The sequence below is a fragment of the Hyla sarda genome, chromosome 4, assembly GCF_029499605.1.
Source record: "Hyla sarda isolate aHylSar1 chromosome 4, aHylSar1.hap1, whole genome shotgun sequence".
NCBI classification, from domain to species: domain Eukaryota; kingdom Metazoa; phylum Chordata; class Amphibia; order Anura; family Hylidae; genus Hyla; species Hyla sarda.
In genome coordinates this window covers 40160583-40181847 of record NC_079192.1, presented here as the reverse complement: position 1 = coordinate 40181847, position 21265 = coordinate 40160583, and the positions used below count along the sequence as shown (strand labels likewise).

Below are 21265 nucleotides of genomic sequence, written 5' to 3'. Positions count from 1 at the left end.
AGTATCCAGTGCAGAGAATACACACTACAGTATACAGTATCCAGTGCAGAGAATACAGACTCCTGTGCAGAGAATACAGACTCCAGTATACATTATCCAGTGCAGAGAATACAGACACCTGTACAGTTTCCAGTGCAGAGAATACAGACTACAGTATACATTATCCAGTACAGAGAATACAGACTCCAGTATACAGTATACAGTGCAGAGAATACAGACTACAGTATACATTATCCAGTGCAGAGAATACAGACTCCAGTATACAGTATCCAGTGCAGAGAATACAGACTACAGTATACAGTATACTGTTCAGAGAATACAGACTCCAGTATACAGTATCCAGTGCAGATAATACAGACTCCAGTATACAGTATACAGTGCAGAGAATACAGACTACAGTATACATTATCCAGTGCAGAGAATACAGACTCCAGTATACAGTATCCAGTGCAGAGAATACAGACTACAGTATACTGTGCAGAGAATACAGACTCCAGTATACAGTATAGAGTGCAGAGAATACAGACTCCAGTATACAGTATAGAGTGCAGAGAATACAGACTCCAGTATACAGTTTCCAGTGCAGAGAATACAGACTACAGTATACATTATCCAGTGCAGAGAATACAGACTCCAGTATACAGTATCCAGTGCAGAGAATACAGACTACAGTATACAGTATACTGTGCAGAGAATACAGACTCCAGTATACAGTATAGAGTGCAGAGAATACAGACTCCAGTATACAGTATACAGTGCAGAGAATACAGACTCCAGTATACAGTATCCTGTGCAGAGAATACAGACTCCAGTATACAGTATACAGTGCAGAGAATACAGACTCCAGTATACAGTATACAGTGCAGAGAATACAGACTCCAGTATACATTATCCAGTGCAGAGAATACAGACTCCAGTATACAGTATCCAGTGCAGAGAATACAGACTCCAGTATACAGTATACAGTGCAGAGAATACAGACTCCAGTATACAGTATACAGTGCAGAGAATACAGACTCCAGTATACAGTGCAGAGAATACAGACTCCAGTATACAGTATACAGTGCAGAGAATACAGACTCCAGTATACAGTATACAGCGCAGAGAATACAGACTCCAGTATACAGTATACAGTGCAGAGAATACAGACTCCAGTATACAGTATAGGGGTGCAGTATACAGTACAGGGGTGCAGTATACAGTCTAGGGGTGCAGTATACAGTATAGGGTGCAGTATACAGTACAGGGGTGCAGTACACATAATGCAGTATACAGGACAGAATACATAATGCAGTAAACAGGACAGGGGGTGCAGTATATAGGACAGGACACATAAGCAGTATACAGTACAGTACACATAAGCAGTATACAGTACAGAACACATAAGCAGTATACAGAACAGTACACATAAGCAATATACAGGACAGTACACATAAGCAGTATACAGGACAGGGGGTGCAGTATACAGGACAGGACACATAAGCAGTATACAGTACAGTACACATAAGCAGTATACAGTACAGAACACATAAGCAGTATACAGTACAGAACACATAAGCAGTATACAGGACAGTACACATAAGCAGTATACAGGACAGAACACATAAGCAATATACAGGACAGTACACATAAGCAGTATACAGGACAGTACACATAAGCAGTATACAGGACAGTACACATAAGCAGTATACAGGACAGAACACATAAGCAGTATACAGTACAGAACACATAAGCAGTATACAGAACAGTACACATAAGCAATATACAGGACAGTACACATAAGCAGTATACAGGACAGGGGGTGCAGTATACAGGACAGGACACATAAGCAGTATACAGTACAGTACACATAAGCAGTATACAGTACAGAACACATAAGCAGTATACAGTACAGAACACATAAGCAGTATACAGGACAGTACACATAAGCAGTATACAGGACAGAACACATAAGCAGTATACAGGACAGTACACATAAGCAGTATACAGGACAGGGGTGCAGTATACAGTACACATAAGCAGTATACAGGACAGTACACATAAGCAGTATACAGGACAGTACACATAAGCAGTATACAGGACAGGGGGTGCAGTATACAGTACACAAGCAGTATACAGTACAGTACACATAAGCAGTATACAGTACAGTACACATAAGCAGTATACAGGACAGTACACATAAGCAGTATACAGGACAGTACACATAAGCAGTATACAGGACAGTACACATAAGCAGTATACAGGACAGTACACATAAGCAGTATACAGGACAGTACACATAAGCAGTATACAGGACAGTACACATAAGCAGTATACAGGACAGAACACATAAGCAGTACACAGGACAGAACACATAAGCAGTATACAGGACAGTACACATAAGCAGTATACAGGACAGTACACATAAGCAGTATACAGGACAGGGGGTGCAGTATACAGGACAGAACACATAAGCAGTATACAGAACAGTACACATAAGCAGTATACAAGACAGTACACATAAGCAGTATACAGGACAGTACACATAAGCAGTATACAGGACAGTACACATAAGCAGTATACAGGACAGGGGGTGCAGTATACAGTACACATAAGCAGTATACAGGACAGGGGTGCAGTATACAGTACACAAGCAGTATACAGTACAGTACACATAAGCAGTATACAGTACAGTACACATAAGCAGTATACAGGACAGTACACATAAGCAGTATACAGGACAGTACACATAAGCAGTATACAGGACAGAACACATAAGCAGTACACAGGACAGAACACATAAGCAGTATACAGGACAGTACACATAAGCAGTATACAGGACAGTACACATAAGCAGTATACAGGACAGGGGGTGCAGTATACAGGACAGAACACATAAGCAGTATACAGAACAGTACACATAAGCAGTATACAAGACAGTACACATAAGCAGTATACAGGACAGTACACATAAGCAGTATACAGGACAGTACACATAAGCAGTATACAGGACAGTACACATAAGCAGTATACAGGACAGAAAACATAAGCAGTATACAGGACAGGGGGTGCAGTATACAGGACAGGTCACATAAGCAGTATACACGACAGAACACATAAGCAGTATACAGGACAGTACACATAAGCAGTATACAGTACAGTACACATAAGCAGTATACAGTACAGAACACATAAGCAGTATACAGTACAGTACACATAAGCAGTATACAGGACAGGGGGTGCAGTATACAGGACAGAACACATAAGCAGTATACAGGACAGAACACATAAGCAGTATACAGTACAGTACACATAAGCAGTATACAGGACAGTACACATAAGCAGTATACAGGACAGGGGGTGCAGTATACAGGACAGAACACATAAGCAGTATACAGAACAGTACACATAAGCAGTATACAGGACAGTACACATAAGCAGTATACAGGACAGGGGGTGCAGTATACAGGACAGAACACATAAGCAGTATACAGGACAGAACACATAAGCAGTATACAGTACACATAAGCAGTATACAGGACAGTACACATAAGCAGTATACAGGACAGTACACATAAGCAGTATACAGGACAGAACACATAAGCAGTATACAGGACAGAACACATAAGCAGTATACAGGACAGTACACATAAGCAGTATACAGGACAGAACACATAAGCAGTATACAGTACAGTACACATAAGCAGTATACAGGACAGTACACATAAGCAGTATACAGGACAGTACACATAAGCAGTATACAGGACAGTACACATAAGCAGTATACAGGACAGAACACATAAGCAGTATACAGGACAGTACACATAAGCAGTATACAGGACAGGGGGTGCAGTATACAGGACAGAACACATAAGCAGTATACAGAACAGTACACATAAGCAGTATACAGGACAGTACACATAAGCAGTATACAGGACAGTACACATAAGCAGTATACAGGACAGTACACATAAGCAGTATACAGGACAGAACACATAAGCAATATACAGGACAGTACACATAAGCAGTATACAGGACAGTACACATAAGCAGTATACAGGACAGTACACATAAGCAGTATACAGGACAGTACACATAAGCAGTATACAGGACAGTACACATAAGCAGTATACAGGACAGTACACATAAGCAGTATACAGGACAGAACACATAAGCAGTATACAGGACAGGGGGTGCAGTATACAGGACAGGTCACATAAGCAGTATACAGGACAGTACACATAAGCAGTATACAGGACAGTACACATAAGCAGTATACAGGACAGGGGGTGCAATATACAGGACAGGGGGTGCAGTATACAGGACAGGTCACATAAGCAGTATACAGGACAGTACACATAAGCAGTATACAGGACAGGTCACATAAGCAGTAAACAGTACAGGGGGTGCAGTATACAGGACAGGGGGTGCAGTATACAGGACAGGTCACATAAGCAGTATACAGTACAGAACACATAAGCAGTATACACAACAGAACACATAAGCAGTATACAGGACAGGGGGTGCAGTATACAGGACAGAACACATAAGCAGTATACAGAACAGGGGGTGCAGTATACAGGACAGTACACATAAGCAGTATACACGACAGAACACATAAGCAGTATACAGGACAGTACACATAAGCAGTATACAGGACAGTACACATAAGCAGTATACAGGACAGTACACATAAGCAGTATACAGGACAGAACACATAAGCAGTATACAGGACAGGGGGTGCAGTATACAGGACAGGTCACATAAGCAGTATACACGACAGAACACATTAGCAGTATACAGGACAGGGGGTGCAGTATACAGGACAGGGGGTGCAGTATACAGGACAGTACACATAAGCAGTATACAGTACAGGGGTGCAGTATACAGGACAGTACACATAAGCAGTATACAATACAGGGGTGCAGTATACAGTACACATAAGCAGTATACAGGACAGGGGGTGCAGTATACAGGACACATAAGCAGTATACAGGACAGGGGGTGCAGTATACAGGACAGACCACATAAGCAGTATACAGGACAGGGGGTGCAGTATACAGTACACATAAGCAGTATACAGGACCGGGGGTGCAGTATACAGGACAGGAGTGCAGTATACAGGACACATAATGCAGTATACAGGACAGGGGGTGCAGTATACAGGACAGGGGTGCAGTATACAGTATAGGGGGTGCAGTATACAGTATAGGGTGCAGTATACAGTACAGGGGTGCAGTATACAGGACAGGGGGTGCAGTATACAGTACACATAAGCAGTATACAGGACAGGGGGTGCAGTATACAGTACACATAAGCAGTATACAGGACAGGGGGTGCAGTATACAGGACAGGGGGTGCAGTATACAGTACACATAAGCAGTATACAGGACAGGGGGTGCAGTATACAGTATAGGGGGTGCAGTATACAGTACAGGGGTGCAATATACAGTATAGGGGTGCAGTATACAGTACACATAAGCAGTATACAGGACAGGGGGTGCAGTATACAGTACAGGGGTGCAGTATACAGTATAGGGGGTGCAGTATACAGTACACATAAGCAGTATACAGTACAGGGGGCGCAGTATACAGTATAGGGGGTGCAGTATACAGTACACATAAGCAGTATACAGGACAGGGGGTGCAGTATACAGTACACATAAGCAGTATACAGTACAGGGGGTGCAGTATACAGTATAGGGGGTGCAGTATACAGTACACATAAGCAGTATACAGGACAGGGGGTGCAGTAAACAGTATAGGGGGTGCAGTATACAGTACAGGGGGTGCAGTATACAGTATAGGGGGTGCAGTATACAGTACACATAAGCAGTATACAGTACAGGGGGCGCAGTATACAGTATAGGGGGTGCAGTATACAGTACAGGGGTGCAGTATACAGTATAGGGGTGCAGTATACAGGACAGGGGGTGCAGTATACAGTACAGGGGTGCAGTATACAGTAAAGGGGGCGCAGTATACAGAGCAGGGGGTGCAGTATACAGTACAGGGGGCGCAGTATACAGTATAGGGGGTACAGTATACAGTATAGGGGGTGCAGTATACAGTATAGGGGTGCAGTATACAGGACAGGGGGTGCAGTATACAGTATAGGGGGTGCAGTATACAGGACAGGGGGTGCAGTATACAGGACAGGGGGTGCAGTATACAGTATAGGGGGTGTAGTATACAGGACAGGGGGTGCAGTATACAGTATAGGGGGTGCAGTATACAGTACAGGGGGTGCAGTATACAATATAGGGGTGCAGTATACAGGACAGGGGGTGCAGTATACAGGACAGGGGGTGCAGTATACAGTATAGGGGGTGCAGTATACAGGACAGGGGGTGCAGTATACAGGACAGGGGGTGCAGTATACAGGACAGGGGGTGCAGTATACAGTACACATAAGCAGTATACAGTATCGGGGGTGCAGTACACATAAGCAGTATACAGGACCGGGGGTGCAGTATACAGGACAGGGGTGCAGTATACAGGACACATAATGCAGTATACAGGACAGGGGGTGCAGTATACAGGACAGGGGTGCAGTATACAGTATAGGGGGTGCAGTATACAGTATAGGGTGCAGTATACAGTACAGGGGTGCAGTATACAGGACAGGGGGTGCAGTATACAGTACACATAAGCAGTATACAGGACAGGGGGTGCAGTATACAGTACACATAAGCAGTATACAGGACAGGGGGTGCAGTATACAGGACAGGGGGTGCAGTATACAGTACACATAAGCAGTATACAGGACAGGGGGTGCAGTATACAGTATAGGGGGTGCAGTATACAGTACACATAAGCAGTATACAGGACAGGGGGTGCAGTATACAGTATAGGGGGTGCAGTATACAGTATAGGGTGCATTATACAGTACAGGGGTGCAGTATACAGTATAGGGGTGCAGTATACAGTACACATAAGCAGTATACAGGACAGGGGGTGCAGTATACAGTATAGGGGGTGCAGTATACAGTACACATAAGCAGTATACAGTACAGGGGGCGCAGTATACAGTATAGGGGGTGCAGTATATAGTACACATAAGCAGTATACAGGACAGGGGGTGCAGTATACAGTACACATAAGCAGTATACAGTACAGGGGGTGCAGTATACAGTATAGGGGGTGCAGTATACAGTACACATAAGCAGTATACAGTACAGGGGGTGCAGTAAACAGTATAGGGGGTGCAGTATACAGGACAGGGGGTGCAGTATACAGGACACATAAGCAGTATACAGTACAGGGGTGCAGTATACAGTATAGGGGGTGCAGTATACAGTATAGGGGGTGCAGTATACAGTATAGGGGTGCAGTATACAGGACAGGGGGTGCAGTATACAGGACAGGGATGCAGTATACAGTAAAGGGGGCGCAGTATACAGGACAGGTGGTGCAGTATACAGTACACATAAGCAGTATACAGGACAGGGGGTGCAGTATACAGTATAGGGGGTGCAGTATACAGTATAGGGTGCAGTATACAGTACAGGGGTGCAGTATACAGTACACATAAGCAGTATACAGGACAGGGGGTGCAGTATACAGTACAGGGGTGCAGTATACAGTATAGGGGGTGCAGTATACAGTACACATAAGCAGTATACAGTACAGGGGGCGCAGTATACAGTATAGGGGGTGCAGTATACAGTATAGGGGGTGCAGTATACAGTACACATAAGCAGTATACAGTACAGGGGTGCAGTATACAGTATAGGGGGTGCAGTATACAGTACACATAAGCAGTATACAGTATAGGGGTGCAGTATACAGTATAGGGGGTGCAGTAAACAGTATAGGGGGTGCAGTATACAGGACAGGGGGTGCAGTATACAGGACACATAAGCAGTATACAGTAAAGGGGTGCAGTATACAGTATAGGGGTGCAGTAAACAGTATAGGGGGTGTAGTATACAGTACACATAAGCAGTATACAGTACAGGGGGCACAGTATACAGTATAGGGGTGCAGTATACAGGACAGGGGGTGCAGTATACAGTACAGGGGGCGCAGTATACAGTATAGGGGGTGCAGTATACAGTATAGGGGGTGCAGTATACAGTACACATAAGCAGTATACAGTACAGGGGTGCAGTATACAGTATAGGGGGTGCAGTATACAGTACACATAAGCAGTATACAGTATAGGGGTGCAGTATACAGTATAGGGGGTGCAGTAAACAGTATAGGGGGTGCAGTATACAGGACAGGGGGTGCAGTATACAGGACACATAAGCAGTATACAGTAAAGGGGTGCAGTATACAGTATAGGGGTGCAGTATACAGTATAGGGGGTGTAGTATACAGTACACATAAGCAGTATACAGTACAGGGGGCACAGTATACAGTATAGGGGTGCAGTATACAGGACAGGGGGTGCAGTATACAGTACAGGGGTGCAGTATACAGTAAAGGGGGCGCAGTATACAGGACAGGGGGTGCAGTATACAGTATAGGGGTGCAGTATACAGTATAGGGGGTGCAGTATACAGGACAGGGGGTGCAGTATACAGTATAGGGGGTGCAGTATACAGGACAGGGGGTGCAGTATACAGTATAGGGGGTGCAGTATACAGGACAGGGGGTGCAGTATACAGGACAGGGGGTGCAGTATACAGTATAGGGGGTGCAGTATACAGGACAGGGGGTGCAGTATACAGTATAGGGGGTGCAGTATACAGTACAGGGGGTGCAGTATACAGTATAGGGGGTGCAGTATACAGTACAGGGGGTGCAGTATACAGGACAGGGGGTGCAGTATACAGGACAGGGGGTGCAGTATACAGGACAGGGGGTGCAGTATACAGGACAGGGGGTGCAGTATACAGTACACATAAGCAGTATACAGGACAGGGGGTGCAGTATACAGTATAGGGGGTGCAGTATACAGTATAGGGGGTGCAGTATACAGTATAGGGGGTGCAGTATACAGGACAGGGGGTGCAGTATACAGTATAGGGGGTGCAGTATACAGTACAGGGGGTGCAGTATACAGTATAGGGGGTGCAGTATACATGACAGGGGGTGCAGTATACAGGACAGGGGGTGCAGTATACAGTACACATAAGCAGTATACAGGACAGGGGGTGCAGTATACAGTATAGGGGGTGCAGTATACAGGACAGGGGGGCAGTATACAGTATAGGGGGTGCAGTATACAGTACAGGGGGTGCAGTATACAGTATAGGGGGTGCAGTATACAGTATAGGGGGTGCAGTATACAGTATAGGGGGTGCAGTATACAGTACAGGGGGTGCAGTATACAGTATAGGGGGTGCAGTATACATGACAGGGGGTGCAGTATACAGTATAGGGGGTGCAGTATACAGGACAGGGGGTGCAGTATACAGTACACATAAGCAGTATACAGTACAGGGGGCGCAGTATACAGTATAGGGGGTGCAGTATACAGGACAGGGGGTGCAGTACACATAATGCAGTATACAGGACAGGGGGTGCAGTATACAGTATAGGGGGGCAGTATACAGGACAGGGGGTGCAGTACACATAATGCAGTATACAATATAGGGGGTGCAGTATACAGTATAGGGGTGCAGTATACAGTATAGGGGTGCAGTATACAGTATAGGGGGTGCAGTATACAGTACACATAAGCAGTATACAGTACAGGGGGCACAGTATACAGTATAGGGGGTGCAGTATACAGTACAGGGGTGCAGTATACAGTATAGGGGTGCAGTATACAGGACAGGGGGTGCAGTATACAGTACAGGGGTGCAGTATACAGTAAAGGGGGCGCAGTATACAGGACAGGGGGTGCAGTATACAGTATAGGGGTGCAGTATACAGGACAGGGGGTGCAGTATACAGTATAGGGGGTGCAGTATACAGGACAGGGGGTGCAGTATACAGTATAGGGGGTGCAGTATACAGGACAGGGCGTGCAGTATACAGTATAGGGGGTGCAGTATACAGTACAGGGGGTGCAGTATACAGTATAGGGGTGCAGTATACAGTATAGGGGGTGCAGTATACAGGACAGGGGGTGCAGTATACAGTATAGGGGGTGCAGTATACAGGACAGGGGGTGCAGTATACAGTATAGGGGGTGCAGTATACAGTATAGGGGGTGCAGTATACAGGACAGGGGGTGCAGTATACAGGACAGGGGGTGCAGTATACAGTATAGGGGGTGCAGTATACAGGACAGGGGGTGCAGTATACAGTATAGGGGGTGCAGTATACAGTACAGGGGGTGCAGTATACAGTATAGGGGGTGCAGTATACAGTACAGGGGGTGCAGTATACAGGACAGGGGGTGCAGTATACAGGACAGGGGGTGCAGTATACAGGACAGGGGGTGCAGTATACAGTACACATAAGCAGTATACAGGACAGGGGTGCAGTATACAGTATAGGGGGTGCAGTATACAGTATAGGGGGTGCAGTATACAGGACAGGGGGTGCAGTATACAGTATAGGGGGTGCAGTATACAGTACAGGGGGTGCAGTATACAGTATAGGGGGTGCAGTATACATGACAGGGGGTGCAGTATACAGGACAGGGGGTGCAGTATACAGTACACATAAGCAGTATACAGGACAGGGGGTGCAGTATACAGTATAGGGGGTGCAGTATACAGGACAGGGGGGCAGTATACAGTATAGGGGTGCAGTATACAGTACAGGGGGTGCAGTATACAGTATAGGGGGTGCAGTATACAGTATAGGGGGTGCAGTATACAGGACAGGGGGTGCAGTATACAGTATAGGGGGTGCAGTATACAGTACAGGGGGTGCAGTATACAGTATAGGGGGTGCAGTATACATGACAGGGGGTGCAGTATACAGTATAGGGGGTGCAGTATACAGGACAGGGGGTGCAGTATACAGTACACATAAGCAGTATACAGTACAGGGGGCGCAGTATACAGTATAGGGGGTGCAGTATACAGGACAGGGGGTGCAGTACACATAATGCAGTATACAGGACAGGGGGTGCAGTATACAGTATAGGGGGGCAGTATACAGGACAGGGGGTGCAGTACACATAATGCAGTATACAATATAGGGGGTGCAGTATACAGTATAGGGGTGCAGTATACAGTATAGGGGTGCAGTATACAGTATAGGGGGTGCAGTATACAGTACACATAAGCAGTATACAGTACAGGGGGCACTGTATACAGTATAGGGGGTGCAGTATACAGTACAGGGGTGCAGTATACAGTATAGGGGTGCAGTATACAGGACAGGGGGTGCAGTATACAGTACAGGGGTGCAGTATACAGTAAAGGGGGCGCAGTATACAGGACAGGGGGTGCAGTATACAGTATAGGGGTGCAGTATACAGGACAGGGGGTGCAGTATACAGTATAGGGGGTGCAGTATACAGGACAGGGGGTGCAGTATACAGGACAGGGGGTGCAGTATACAGTATAGGGGGTGCAGTATACAGGACAGGGCGTGCAGTATACAGTATAGGGGGTGCAGTATACAGTACAGGGGGTGCAGTATACAGTATAGGGGGTGCAGTATACAGTATAGGGGGTGCAGTGTACAGTACAGGGGGTGCAGTATACAGGACAGGGGGTGCAGTATACAGGACAGGGGGTGCAGTATACAGGACAGGGGGTGCAGTATACAGGACAGGGGGTGCAGTATACAGTATAGGGGGTGCAGTATACAGTATAGGGGGTGCAGTATACAGGACAGGGGGTGCAGTATACAGTATAGGGGGTGCAGTATACAGTACAGGGGGTGCAGTATACAGTATAGGGGGTGCAGTATACATGACAGGGGGTGCAGTATACAGGACAGGGGGTGCAGTATACAGTACACATAAGCAGTATACAGGACAGGGGGTGCAGTATACAGTATAGGGGGTGCAGTATACAGGACAGGGGGGCAGTATACAGTATAGGGGTGCAGTATACAGTACAGGGGGTGCAGTATACAGTATAGGGGGTGCAGTATACAGTATAGGGGGTGCAGTATACAGGACAGGGGGTGCAGTATACAGTATAGGGGGTGCAGTATACAGTACAGGGGGTGCAGTATACAGTATAGGGGGTGCAGTATACATGACAGGGGGTGCAGTATACAGTATAGGGGGTGCAGTATACAGTACAGGGGGTGCAGTATACAGGACAGGGGGTGCAGTATACAGTACACATAAGCAGTATACAGTACAGGGGGCGCAGTATACAGTATAGGGGGTGCAGTATACAGGACAGGGGGTGCAGTACACATAATGCAGTATACAGGACAGGGGGTGCAGTATACAGTATAGGGGGGCAGTATACAGGACAGGGGGTGCAGTACACATAATGCAGTATACAATATAGGGGGTGCAGTATACAGTATAGGGGTGCAGTATACAGTATAGGGGTGCAGTATACAGTATAGGGGGTGCAGTATACAGTACACATAAGCAGTATACAGTACAGGGGGCACAGTATACAGTATAGGGGGTGCAGTATACAGTACAGGGGTGCAGTATACAGTATAGGGGTGCAGTATACAGGACAGGGGGTGCAGTATACAGTACAGGGGTGCAGTATACAGTAAAGGGGGCGCAGTATACAGGACAGGGGGTGCAGTATACAGTATAGGGGTGCAGTATACAGGACAGGGGGTGCAGTATACAGTATAGGGGGTGCAGTATACAGGACAGGGGGTGCAGTATACAGGACAGGGGGTGCAGTATACAGTATAGGGGGTGCAGTATACAGGACAGGGGGTGCAGTATACAGTATAGGGGGTGCAGTATACAGGACAGGGGGTGCAGTATACAGTATAGGGGGTGCAGTATACAGTACAGGGGGTGCAGTATACAGTATAGGGGGTGCAGTATACAGGACAGGGGGTGCAGTATACAGGACAGGGGGTGCAGTATACAGTACACATAAGCAGTATACAGTATCGGGGGTGCAGTACACATAAGCAGTATACAGGACCGGGGGTGCAGTATACAGGACAGGGGTGCAGTATACAGGACACATAATGCAGTATACAGGACAGGGGGTGCAGTATACAGGACAGGGGTGCAGTATACAGTATAGGGGGTGCAGTATACAGTATAGGGTGCAGTATACAGTACAGGGGTGCAGTATACAGGACAGGGGGTGCAGTATACAGTACACATAAGCAGTATACAGGACAGGGGGTGCAGTATACAGTACACATAAGCAGTATACAGGACAGGGGGTGCAGTATACAGGACAGGGGGTGCAGTATACAGTACACATAAGCAGTATACAGTACAGGGGGCACAGTATACAGTATAGGGGGTGCAGTATACAGTACAGGGGTGCAGTATACAGTATAGGGGTGCAGTATACAGGACAGGGGGTGCAGTATACAGTAAAGGGGGCGCAGTATACAGGACAGGGGGTGCAGTATACAGTATAGGGGTGCAGTATACAGGACAGGGGGTGCAGTATACAGTATAGGGGGTGCAGTATACAGGACAGGGGGTGCAGTATACAGGACAGGGGGTGCAGTATACAGTATAGGGGGTGCAGTATACAGGACAGGGGGTGCAGTATACAGTATAGGGGGTGCAGTATACAGTACAGGGGGTGCAGTATACAGTATAGGGGGTGCAGTATACAGTACAGGGGGTGCAGTATACAGGACAGGGGGTGCAGTATACAGTATAGGGGGTGCAGTATACAGTACAGGGGGTGCAGTATACAGTATAGGGGGTGCAGTATACAGGACAGGGGGTGCAGTATACAGTACACATAAGCAGTATACAGGACAGGGGGTGCAGTATACAGTATAGGGGGTGCAGTATACAGTATAGGGGGTGCAGTATACAGGACAGGGGGTGCAGTATACAGTATAGGGGGTGCAGTATACAGTACAGGGGGTGCAGTATACAGTATAGGGGGTGCAGTATACATGACAGGGGGTGCAGTATACAGGACAGGGGGTGCAGTATACAGTACACATAAGCAGTATACAGGACAGGGGGTGCAGTATACAGTATAGGGGTGCAGTATACAGGACAGGGGGGCAGTATACAGTATAGGGGTGCAGTATACAGTACAGGGGGTGCAGTATACAGTACAGGGGGTGCAGTATACAGTATAGGGGGTGCAGTATACAGGACAGGGGGTGCAGTATACAGTACACATAAGCAGTATACAGTACAGGGGGTGCAGTATACAGGACAGGGGGTGCAGTACACATAATGCAGTATACAGGACAGGGGGTGCAGTATACAGTATAGGGGGGCAGTATACAGGACAGGGGGTGCAGTACACATAATGCAGTATACAGTATAGGGGGTGCAGTATACAGGACAGGGGGTGCAGTATACAGTATAGGGGGTGCAGTATACAGTATAGGGTGCAGTATACAGTACAGGGGTGCAGTATACAGTATAGGGGTGCAGTATACAGTACACATAAGCAGTATACAGGACAGGGGGTGCAGTATACAGTATAGGGGGTGCAGTATACAGTACACATAAGCAGTATACAGTATAGGGGGTGCAGTATACAGTACACATAAGCAGTATACAGTACAGGGGGCGCAGTATACAGTATAGGGGTGCAGTATACAGTACACATAAGCAGTATACAGGACAGGGGGTGCAGTATACAGTACACATAAGCAGTATACAGTACAGGGGGTGCAGTATACAGCATAGGGGGTGCAGTATACAGTACACATAAGCAGTATACAGTACAGGGGGTGCAGTATACAGTACACATAAGCAGTATACAGTACAGGGGGTGCAGTATACAGTATAGGGGGTGCAGTATACAGTACACATAAGCAGTATACAGTACAGGGGGTGCAGTATACAGTATAGGGGGTGCAGTATACAGTACACATAAGCAGTATACAGTACAGGGGGTGCAGTATACAGTATAGGGGGTGCAGTATACAGTACACATAAGCAGTATACAGTACAGGGGGTGCAGTATACAGTATAGGGGGTGCAGTATACAGTACACATAAGCAGTATACAGTACAGGGGGTGCAGTAAACAGTATAGGGGGTGCAGTATACAGGACAGGGGGTGCAGTATACAGGACACATAAGCAGTATACAGTACAGGGGTGCAGTATACAGTATAGGGGGTGCAGTATACAGTATAGGGGGTGCAGTATACAGTATAGGGGTGCAGTATACAGGACAGGGGGTGCAGTATACAGTACAGGGATGCAGTATACAGTATAGGGGGTGCAGTATACAGTATAGGGTGCAGTATACAGTACAGGGGTGCAGTATACAGGACAGGGGGTGCAGTATACAGTACACATAAGCAGTATACAGGACAGGGGGTGCAGTATACAGTACACATAAGCAGTATACAGGACAGGGGGTGCAGTATACAGGACAGGGGGTGCAGTATACAGTACACATAAGCAGTATACAGTACAGGGGGTGCAGTATACAGTATAGGGGGTGCAGTATACAGTACACATAAGCAGTATACAGTACAGGGGGTGCAGTATACAGTATAGGGGGTGCAGTATACAGTACACATAAGCAGTATACAGTACAGGGGGTGCAGTAAACAGTATAGGGGGTGCAGTATACAGGACAGGGGGTGCAGTATACAGGACACATAAGCAGTATACAGTACAGGGGTGCAGTATACAGTATAGGGGGTGCAGTATACAGTATAGGGGGTGCAGTATACAGTATAGGGGTGCAGTATACAGGACAGGGGGTGCAGTATACAGTACAGGGATGCAGTATACAGTAAAGGGGGCGCAGTATACAGGACAGGGGGTGCAGTATACAGTACACATAAGCAGTATACAGGACAGGGGGTGCAGTATACAGGACAGGGGGTGCAGTATACAGTACACATAAGCAGTATACAGGACAGGGGGTGCAGTATACAGTATAGGGGGTGCAGTATACAGTATAGGGTGCAGTATACAGTACAGGGGTGCAGTATACAGTACACATAAGCAGTATACAGGACAGGGGGTGCAGTATACAGTACAGGGGTGCAGTATACAGTATAGGGGGTGCAGTATACAGTACACATAAGCAGTATACAGTACAGGGGGCGCAGTATACAGTATAGGGGGTGCAGTATACAGTACACATAAGCAGTATACAGGACAGGGGGTGCAGTATACAGTACACATAAGCAGTATACAGTACAGGGGGTGCAGTATACAGTATAGGGGGTGCAGTATACAGTACACATAAGCAGTATACAGTACAGGGGTGCAGTATACAGTATAGGGGGTGCAGTATACAGTATAGGGTGCAGTATACAGGACAGGGGGTGCAGTATACAGTACAGGGGGTGCAGTAAACAGTATAGGGGGTGCAGTATACAGGACAGGGGGTGCAGTATACAGGACACATAAGCAGTATACAGTACAGGGGGCACAGTATACAGTATAGGGGGTGCAGTATACAGGACAGGGGGTGCAGTATACAGGACAGGGGGTGCAGTATACAGGACACATAAGCAGTATACAGTAAAGGGGTGCAGTATACAGTATAGGGGTGCAGTATACAGTATAGGGGGTGCAGTATACAGTACACATAAGCAGTATACAGTACAGGGGGCACAGTATACAGTATAGGGGGTGCAGTATACAGTACAGGGGTGCAGTATACAGTATAGGGGTGCAGTATACAGGACAGGGGGTGCAGTATACAGTAAAGGGGGCGCAGTATACAGGACAGGGGGTGCAGTATACAGTATAGGGGTGCAGTATACAGGACAGGGGGTGCAGTATACAGTATAGGGGGTGCAGTGTACAGGACAGGGGGTGCAGTATACAGGACAGGGGGTGCAGTATACAGTATAGGGGGTGCAGTATACAGTACAGGGGGTGCAGTATACAGTATAGGGGGTGCAGTATACAGGACAGTACACATAAGCAGTATACAGGACAGGGGGTGCAGTATACAGTATAGGGGGGCAGTATACAGGACAGGGGGTGCAGTACACATAATGCAGTATACAATATAGGGGGTGCAGTATACAGTACAGGGGGTGCAGGATACAGGACAGGGGGTGCAGTATACAGGACAGGGGGTGCAGTATACAGTATAGGGGGTGCAGTATACAGGACAGTACACATAAGCAGTATACAGGACAGGGGGTGCAGTATACAGTATAGGGGGGCAGTATACAGGACAGGGGGTGCAGTACACATAATGCAGTATACAATATAGGGGGTGCAGTATACAGTACAGGGGGTGCAGGATACAGGACAGGGGGTGCAGTATACAGGACAGGGGGTGCAGTATACAATATAGGGGGTGCAGTATACAGTACAGGGGGTGCAGGATACAGGACAGGGGGTGCAGTATACAGGACAGGGGGTGCAGTATACAGTACAGGGGGTGCAGTATACAGGACAGTACAGTACACATAAGCAGTATACAGGACACATAATGCAGTATACAGGACACATAATGCAGTATACAGGACAGGGGGGCAGTATACAGTATAGGGGTGCAGTATACAGGACAGGGGGTGCAGTACACATAAGCAGTATACAGGACACATAATGCAGTATACAGGACAGGGGGTGCAGTATACAGGACAGGGGGCGCAGTATACAGTATAGGGGGTGCAGTATACAGGACAGGGGGTGCAGTATACAGGACAGGGGGTGCAGTATACAGGACAGGGGGTGCAGTATACAGGACAGGGGGTGCAGTACACATAATGCAGTATACAGGACAGGGGGGCAGTATACAGTATAGGGGTGCAGTATACAGGACACATAATGCAGTATACAGGACAGGGGGTGCAGTATACAGTAAAGGGGGCGCAGTATACAGGACAGGGGGTGCAGTATACAGTATAGGGGTGCAGTATACAGGACAGGGGGTGCAGTATACAGTATAGGGGGTGCAGTGTACAGGACAGGGGGTGCAGTATACAGGACAGGGGGTGCAGTATACAGTATAGGGGGTGCAGTATACAGGACAGGGGGTGCAGTATACAGTATAGGGGGTGCAGTATACAGTATAGGGGGTGCAGTATACAGGACAGTACACATAAGCAGTATACAGGACAGGGGGTGCAGTATACAGTATAGGGGGGCAGTATACAGGACAGGGGGTGCAGTATACAGTATAGGGGGGCAGTATACAGGACAGGGGGTGCAGTACACATAATGCAGTATACAATATAGGGGGTGCAGTATACAGTACAGGGGGTGCAGGATACAGGACAGGGGGTGCAGTATACAGGACAGGGGGTGCAGTATACAGCATAAGGGGTGCAGTATACAGGACAGTACACATAAGCAGTATACAGGACAGGGGGTGCAGTATACAGTATAGGGGGGCAGTATACAGGACAGGGGGTGCAGTATACAGTATAGGGGGGCAGTATACAGGACAGGGGGTGCAGTATACAGTACAGGGGGTGCAGTATACAGGACACATAATGCAGTATACAGGACAGGGGGTGCAGTATACAGGACAGGGGGTGCCGTATACAGTATAGGGGGGCAGTATACAGGACAGGGGGTGCAGTATACAGTATAGGGGGGCAGTATACAGGACAGGGGGTGCAGTATACAGTATAGGGGGGCAGTATACAGGACAGGGGGTGCAGTACACATAATGCAGTATACAATATAGGGGGTGCAGTATACAGTACAGGGGGTGCAGGATACAGGACAGGGGGTGCAGTATACAGGACAGGGGGTGCAGTATACAGTATAGGGGGTGCAGTATACAGGACAGTACACATAAGCAGTATACAGTACAGGGGGTGCAGTATACAGGACAGTACAGTACACATAAGCAGTATACAGGACACATAATGCAGTATACAGGACAGGGGGGCAGTATACAGTATAGGGGGTGCAGTATACAGTACAGGGGGTGCAGTATACAGTATAGGGGGTGCAGTATACAGTACAGGGGGTGCAGCATACAGTATAGGGGGTGCAGTATACAGTACAGGGGGTGCAGTATACAGGACAGGGGGTGCAGTATACAGTACAGGGGGTGCAGTATACAGGACACATAATGCAGTATACAGTATAGGGGGTGCAGTATACAGTATAGGGGGTGCAGTATACAGTATAGGGGGTGCAGTATACAGTACAGGGGGTGCAGTATACAGGACAGGGGGTGCAGTATACAGTACAGGGGGTGCAGTATACAGGACACATAATGCAGTATACAGGACAGGGGGTGCAGTATACAGTACAGGGGGTGCAGTATACAGTACAGGGGGTGCAGTATACAGGACAGGGGGTGCAGTACACATAATGCAGTATACAATATAGGGGGTGCAGTATACAGTACAGGGGGTGCAGTATACAGGACACATAATGCAGTATACAGGACAGGGGGTGCAGTATACAGGACAGGGGGTGCAGTATACAGTACAGGGGGTGCAGTATACAGTACAGGGGTGCAGTATACAGTATAGGGGGTGCAGTATACAGTACACATAAGCAGTATACAGTATAGGGGTGCAGTATACAGTATAGGGGGTGCAGTAAACAGTATAGGGGGTGCAGTATACAGGACAGGGGGTGCAGTATACAGGACACATAAGCAGTATACAGTAAAGGGGTGCAGTATACAGTATAGGGGTGCAGTATACAGTATAGGGGGTGTAGTATACAGTACACATAAGCAGTATACAGTACAGGGGGCACAGTATACAGTATAGGGGTGCAGTATACAGGACAGGGGGTGCAGTATACAGTACAGGGGTGCAGTATACAGTAAAGGGGGCGCAGTATACAGGACAGGGGGTGCAGTATACAGTATAGGGGTGCAGTATACAGTATAGGGGGTGCAGTATACAGGACAGGGGGTGCAGTATACAGTATAGGGGTGCAGTATACAGTATAGGGGGTGCAGTATACAGGACAGGGGGTGCAGTATACAGTATAGGGGTGCAGTATACAGTATAGGGGGTGCAGTATACAGGACAGGGGGTGCAGTATACAGTATAGGGGGTGCAGTATACAGGACAGGGGGTGCAGTATACAGGACAGGGGGTGCAGTATACAGTATAGGGGGTGCAGTATACAGGACAGGGGGTGCAGTATACAGTATAGGGGGTGCAGTATACAGTACAGGGGGTGCAGTATACAGTATAGGGGGTGCAGTATACAGGACAGGGGGTGCAGTATACAGTATAGGGGGTGCAGTATACAGTATAGGGGGTGCAGTATACAGTATAGGGGGTGCAGTATACAGTATAGGGGGTGCAGTATACAGGACAGGGGGTGCAGTATACAGTATAGGGGGTGCAGTATACAGGACAGGGGGTGCAGTATACAGTATAGGGGGTGCAGTATACAGGACAGGGGGTGCAGTATACAGTATAGGGGGTGCAGTATACAGTATAGGGGGTGCAGTATACAGTATAGGGGGTGCAGTATACAGTATAGGGGGTGCAGTATACAGTACAGGGGGTGCAGTATACAGTATAGGGGGTGCAGTATACAGGACAGGGGGTGCAGTATACAGTATAGGGGGTGCAGTATACAGGACAGGGGGTGCAGTATACAGTATAGGGGGTGCAGTATACAGGACAGGGGGTGCAGTATACAGTATAGGGGGTGCAGTATACAGTATAGGGGGTGCAGTATACAGTATAGGGGGTGCAGTATACAGTATAGGGGGTGCAGTATACAGGACAGGGGGCGCAGTATACAGGACAGGGGGTGCAGTATACAGTATAGGGGGTGCAGTATACAGTACAGGGGGTGCAGTATACAGTATAGGGGGTGCAGTATACAGTATAGGGGGTGCAGTATACAGTACAGGGGGTGCAGTATACAGGACAGGGGGTGCAGTACACATAAGCAGTATACAGGACACATAATGCAGTATACAGGACCGGTCACTCGCCTCCAGCTCCTCCGCACTGTTCCCCTGCATGTTCCCGGTCCGTCCTCCCCGGCTCCTCGGTCTCTCGGGCCCCGTTGCTCGGTCCGGGGTGAGTGTTCCGGGTCCGCCCGTTATAGGAGGAGACTGCGCGGATTACTGGATCATCATCATCATCATCATTATCATTACTGTACACACTCCGGGTCATGTGACCTGCGGCACTACATCTCCGGGGGGCCGCCGTGCTGGGACATGTAGTTCTACAGGAGAGGAGCAGCAGTTCATTGTGGGAATACAACCCCTGGTAGAAATCACTGGTCCTGTCGTTCGGTAGCAGAACTTCTTTAGACAGTGTGGGACTACAAATCCCAGCAAGTAGAAGATAGTAGAACTTTCCTTCATACGTGACAGAACATTGTGAGACTACAAATCCCAGCATACCGAAGGGGCGGGGGAGGGGGCTGCCACCTGTAGTTCTACAGGATAACAC

The 21265-nt window shown here is 47.7% G+C and overlaps 1 protein-coding gene across 1 annotated transcript in view; it reads right to left on the bottom strand.

Moving 5' to 3' along the window:
• The window catches only part of SHFL (shiftless antiviral inhibitor of ribosomal frameshifting), a 75436-nt gene extending 54490 nt beyond the window's left edge, over positions 1 to 20946 (bottom strand). Inside the window, exon 1 of the mRNA XM_056570621.1 lies at positions 20797 to 20946. Coding sequence (XP_056426596.1) covers positions 20797 to 20826 — 30 coding nt within the window. The 5' untranslated portion in view covers positions 20827 to 20946. The remainder of the gene's footprint in view (positions 1 to 20796) is intronic.
• Positions 20947 to 21265: the final 319 nt, after the last annotated feature.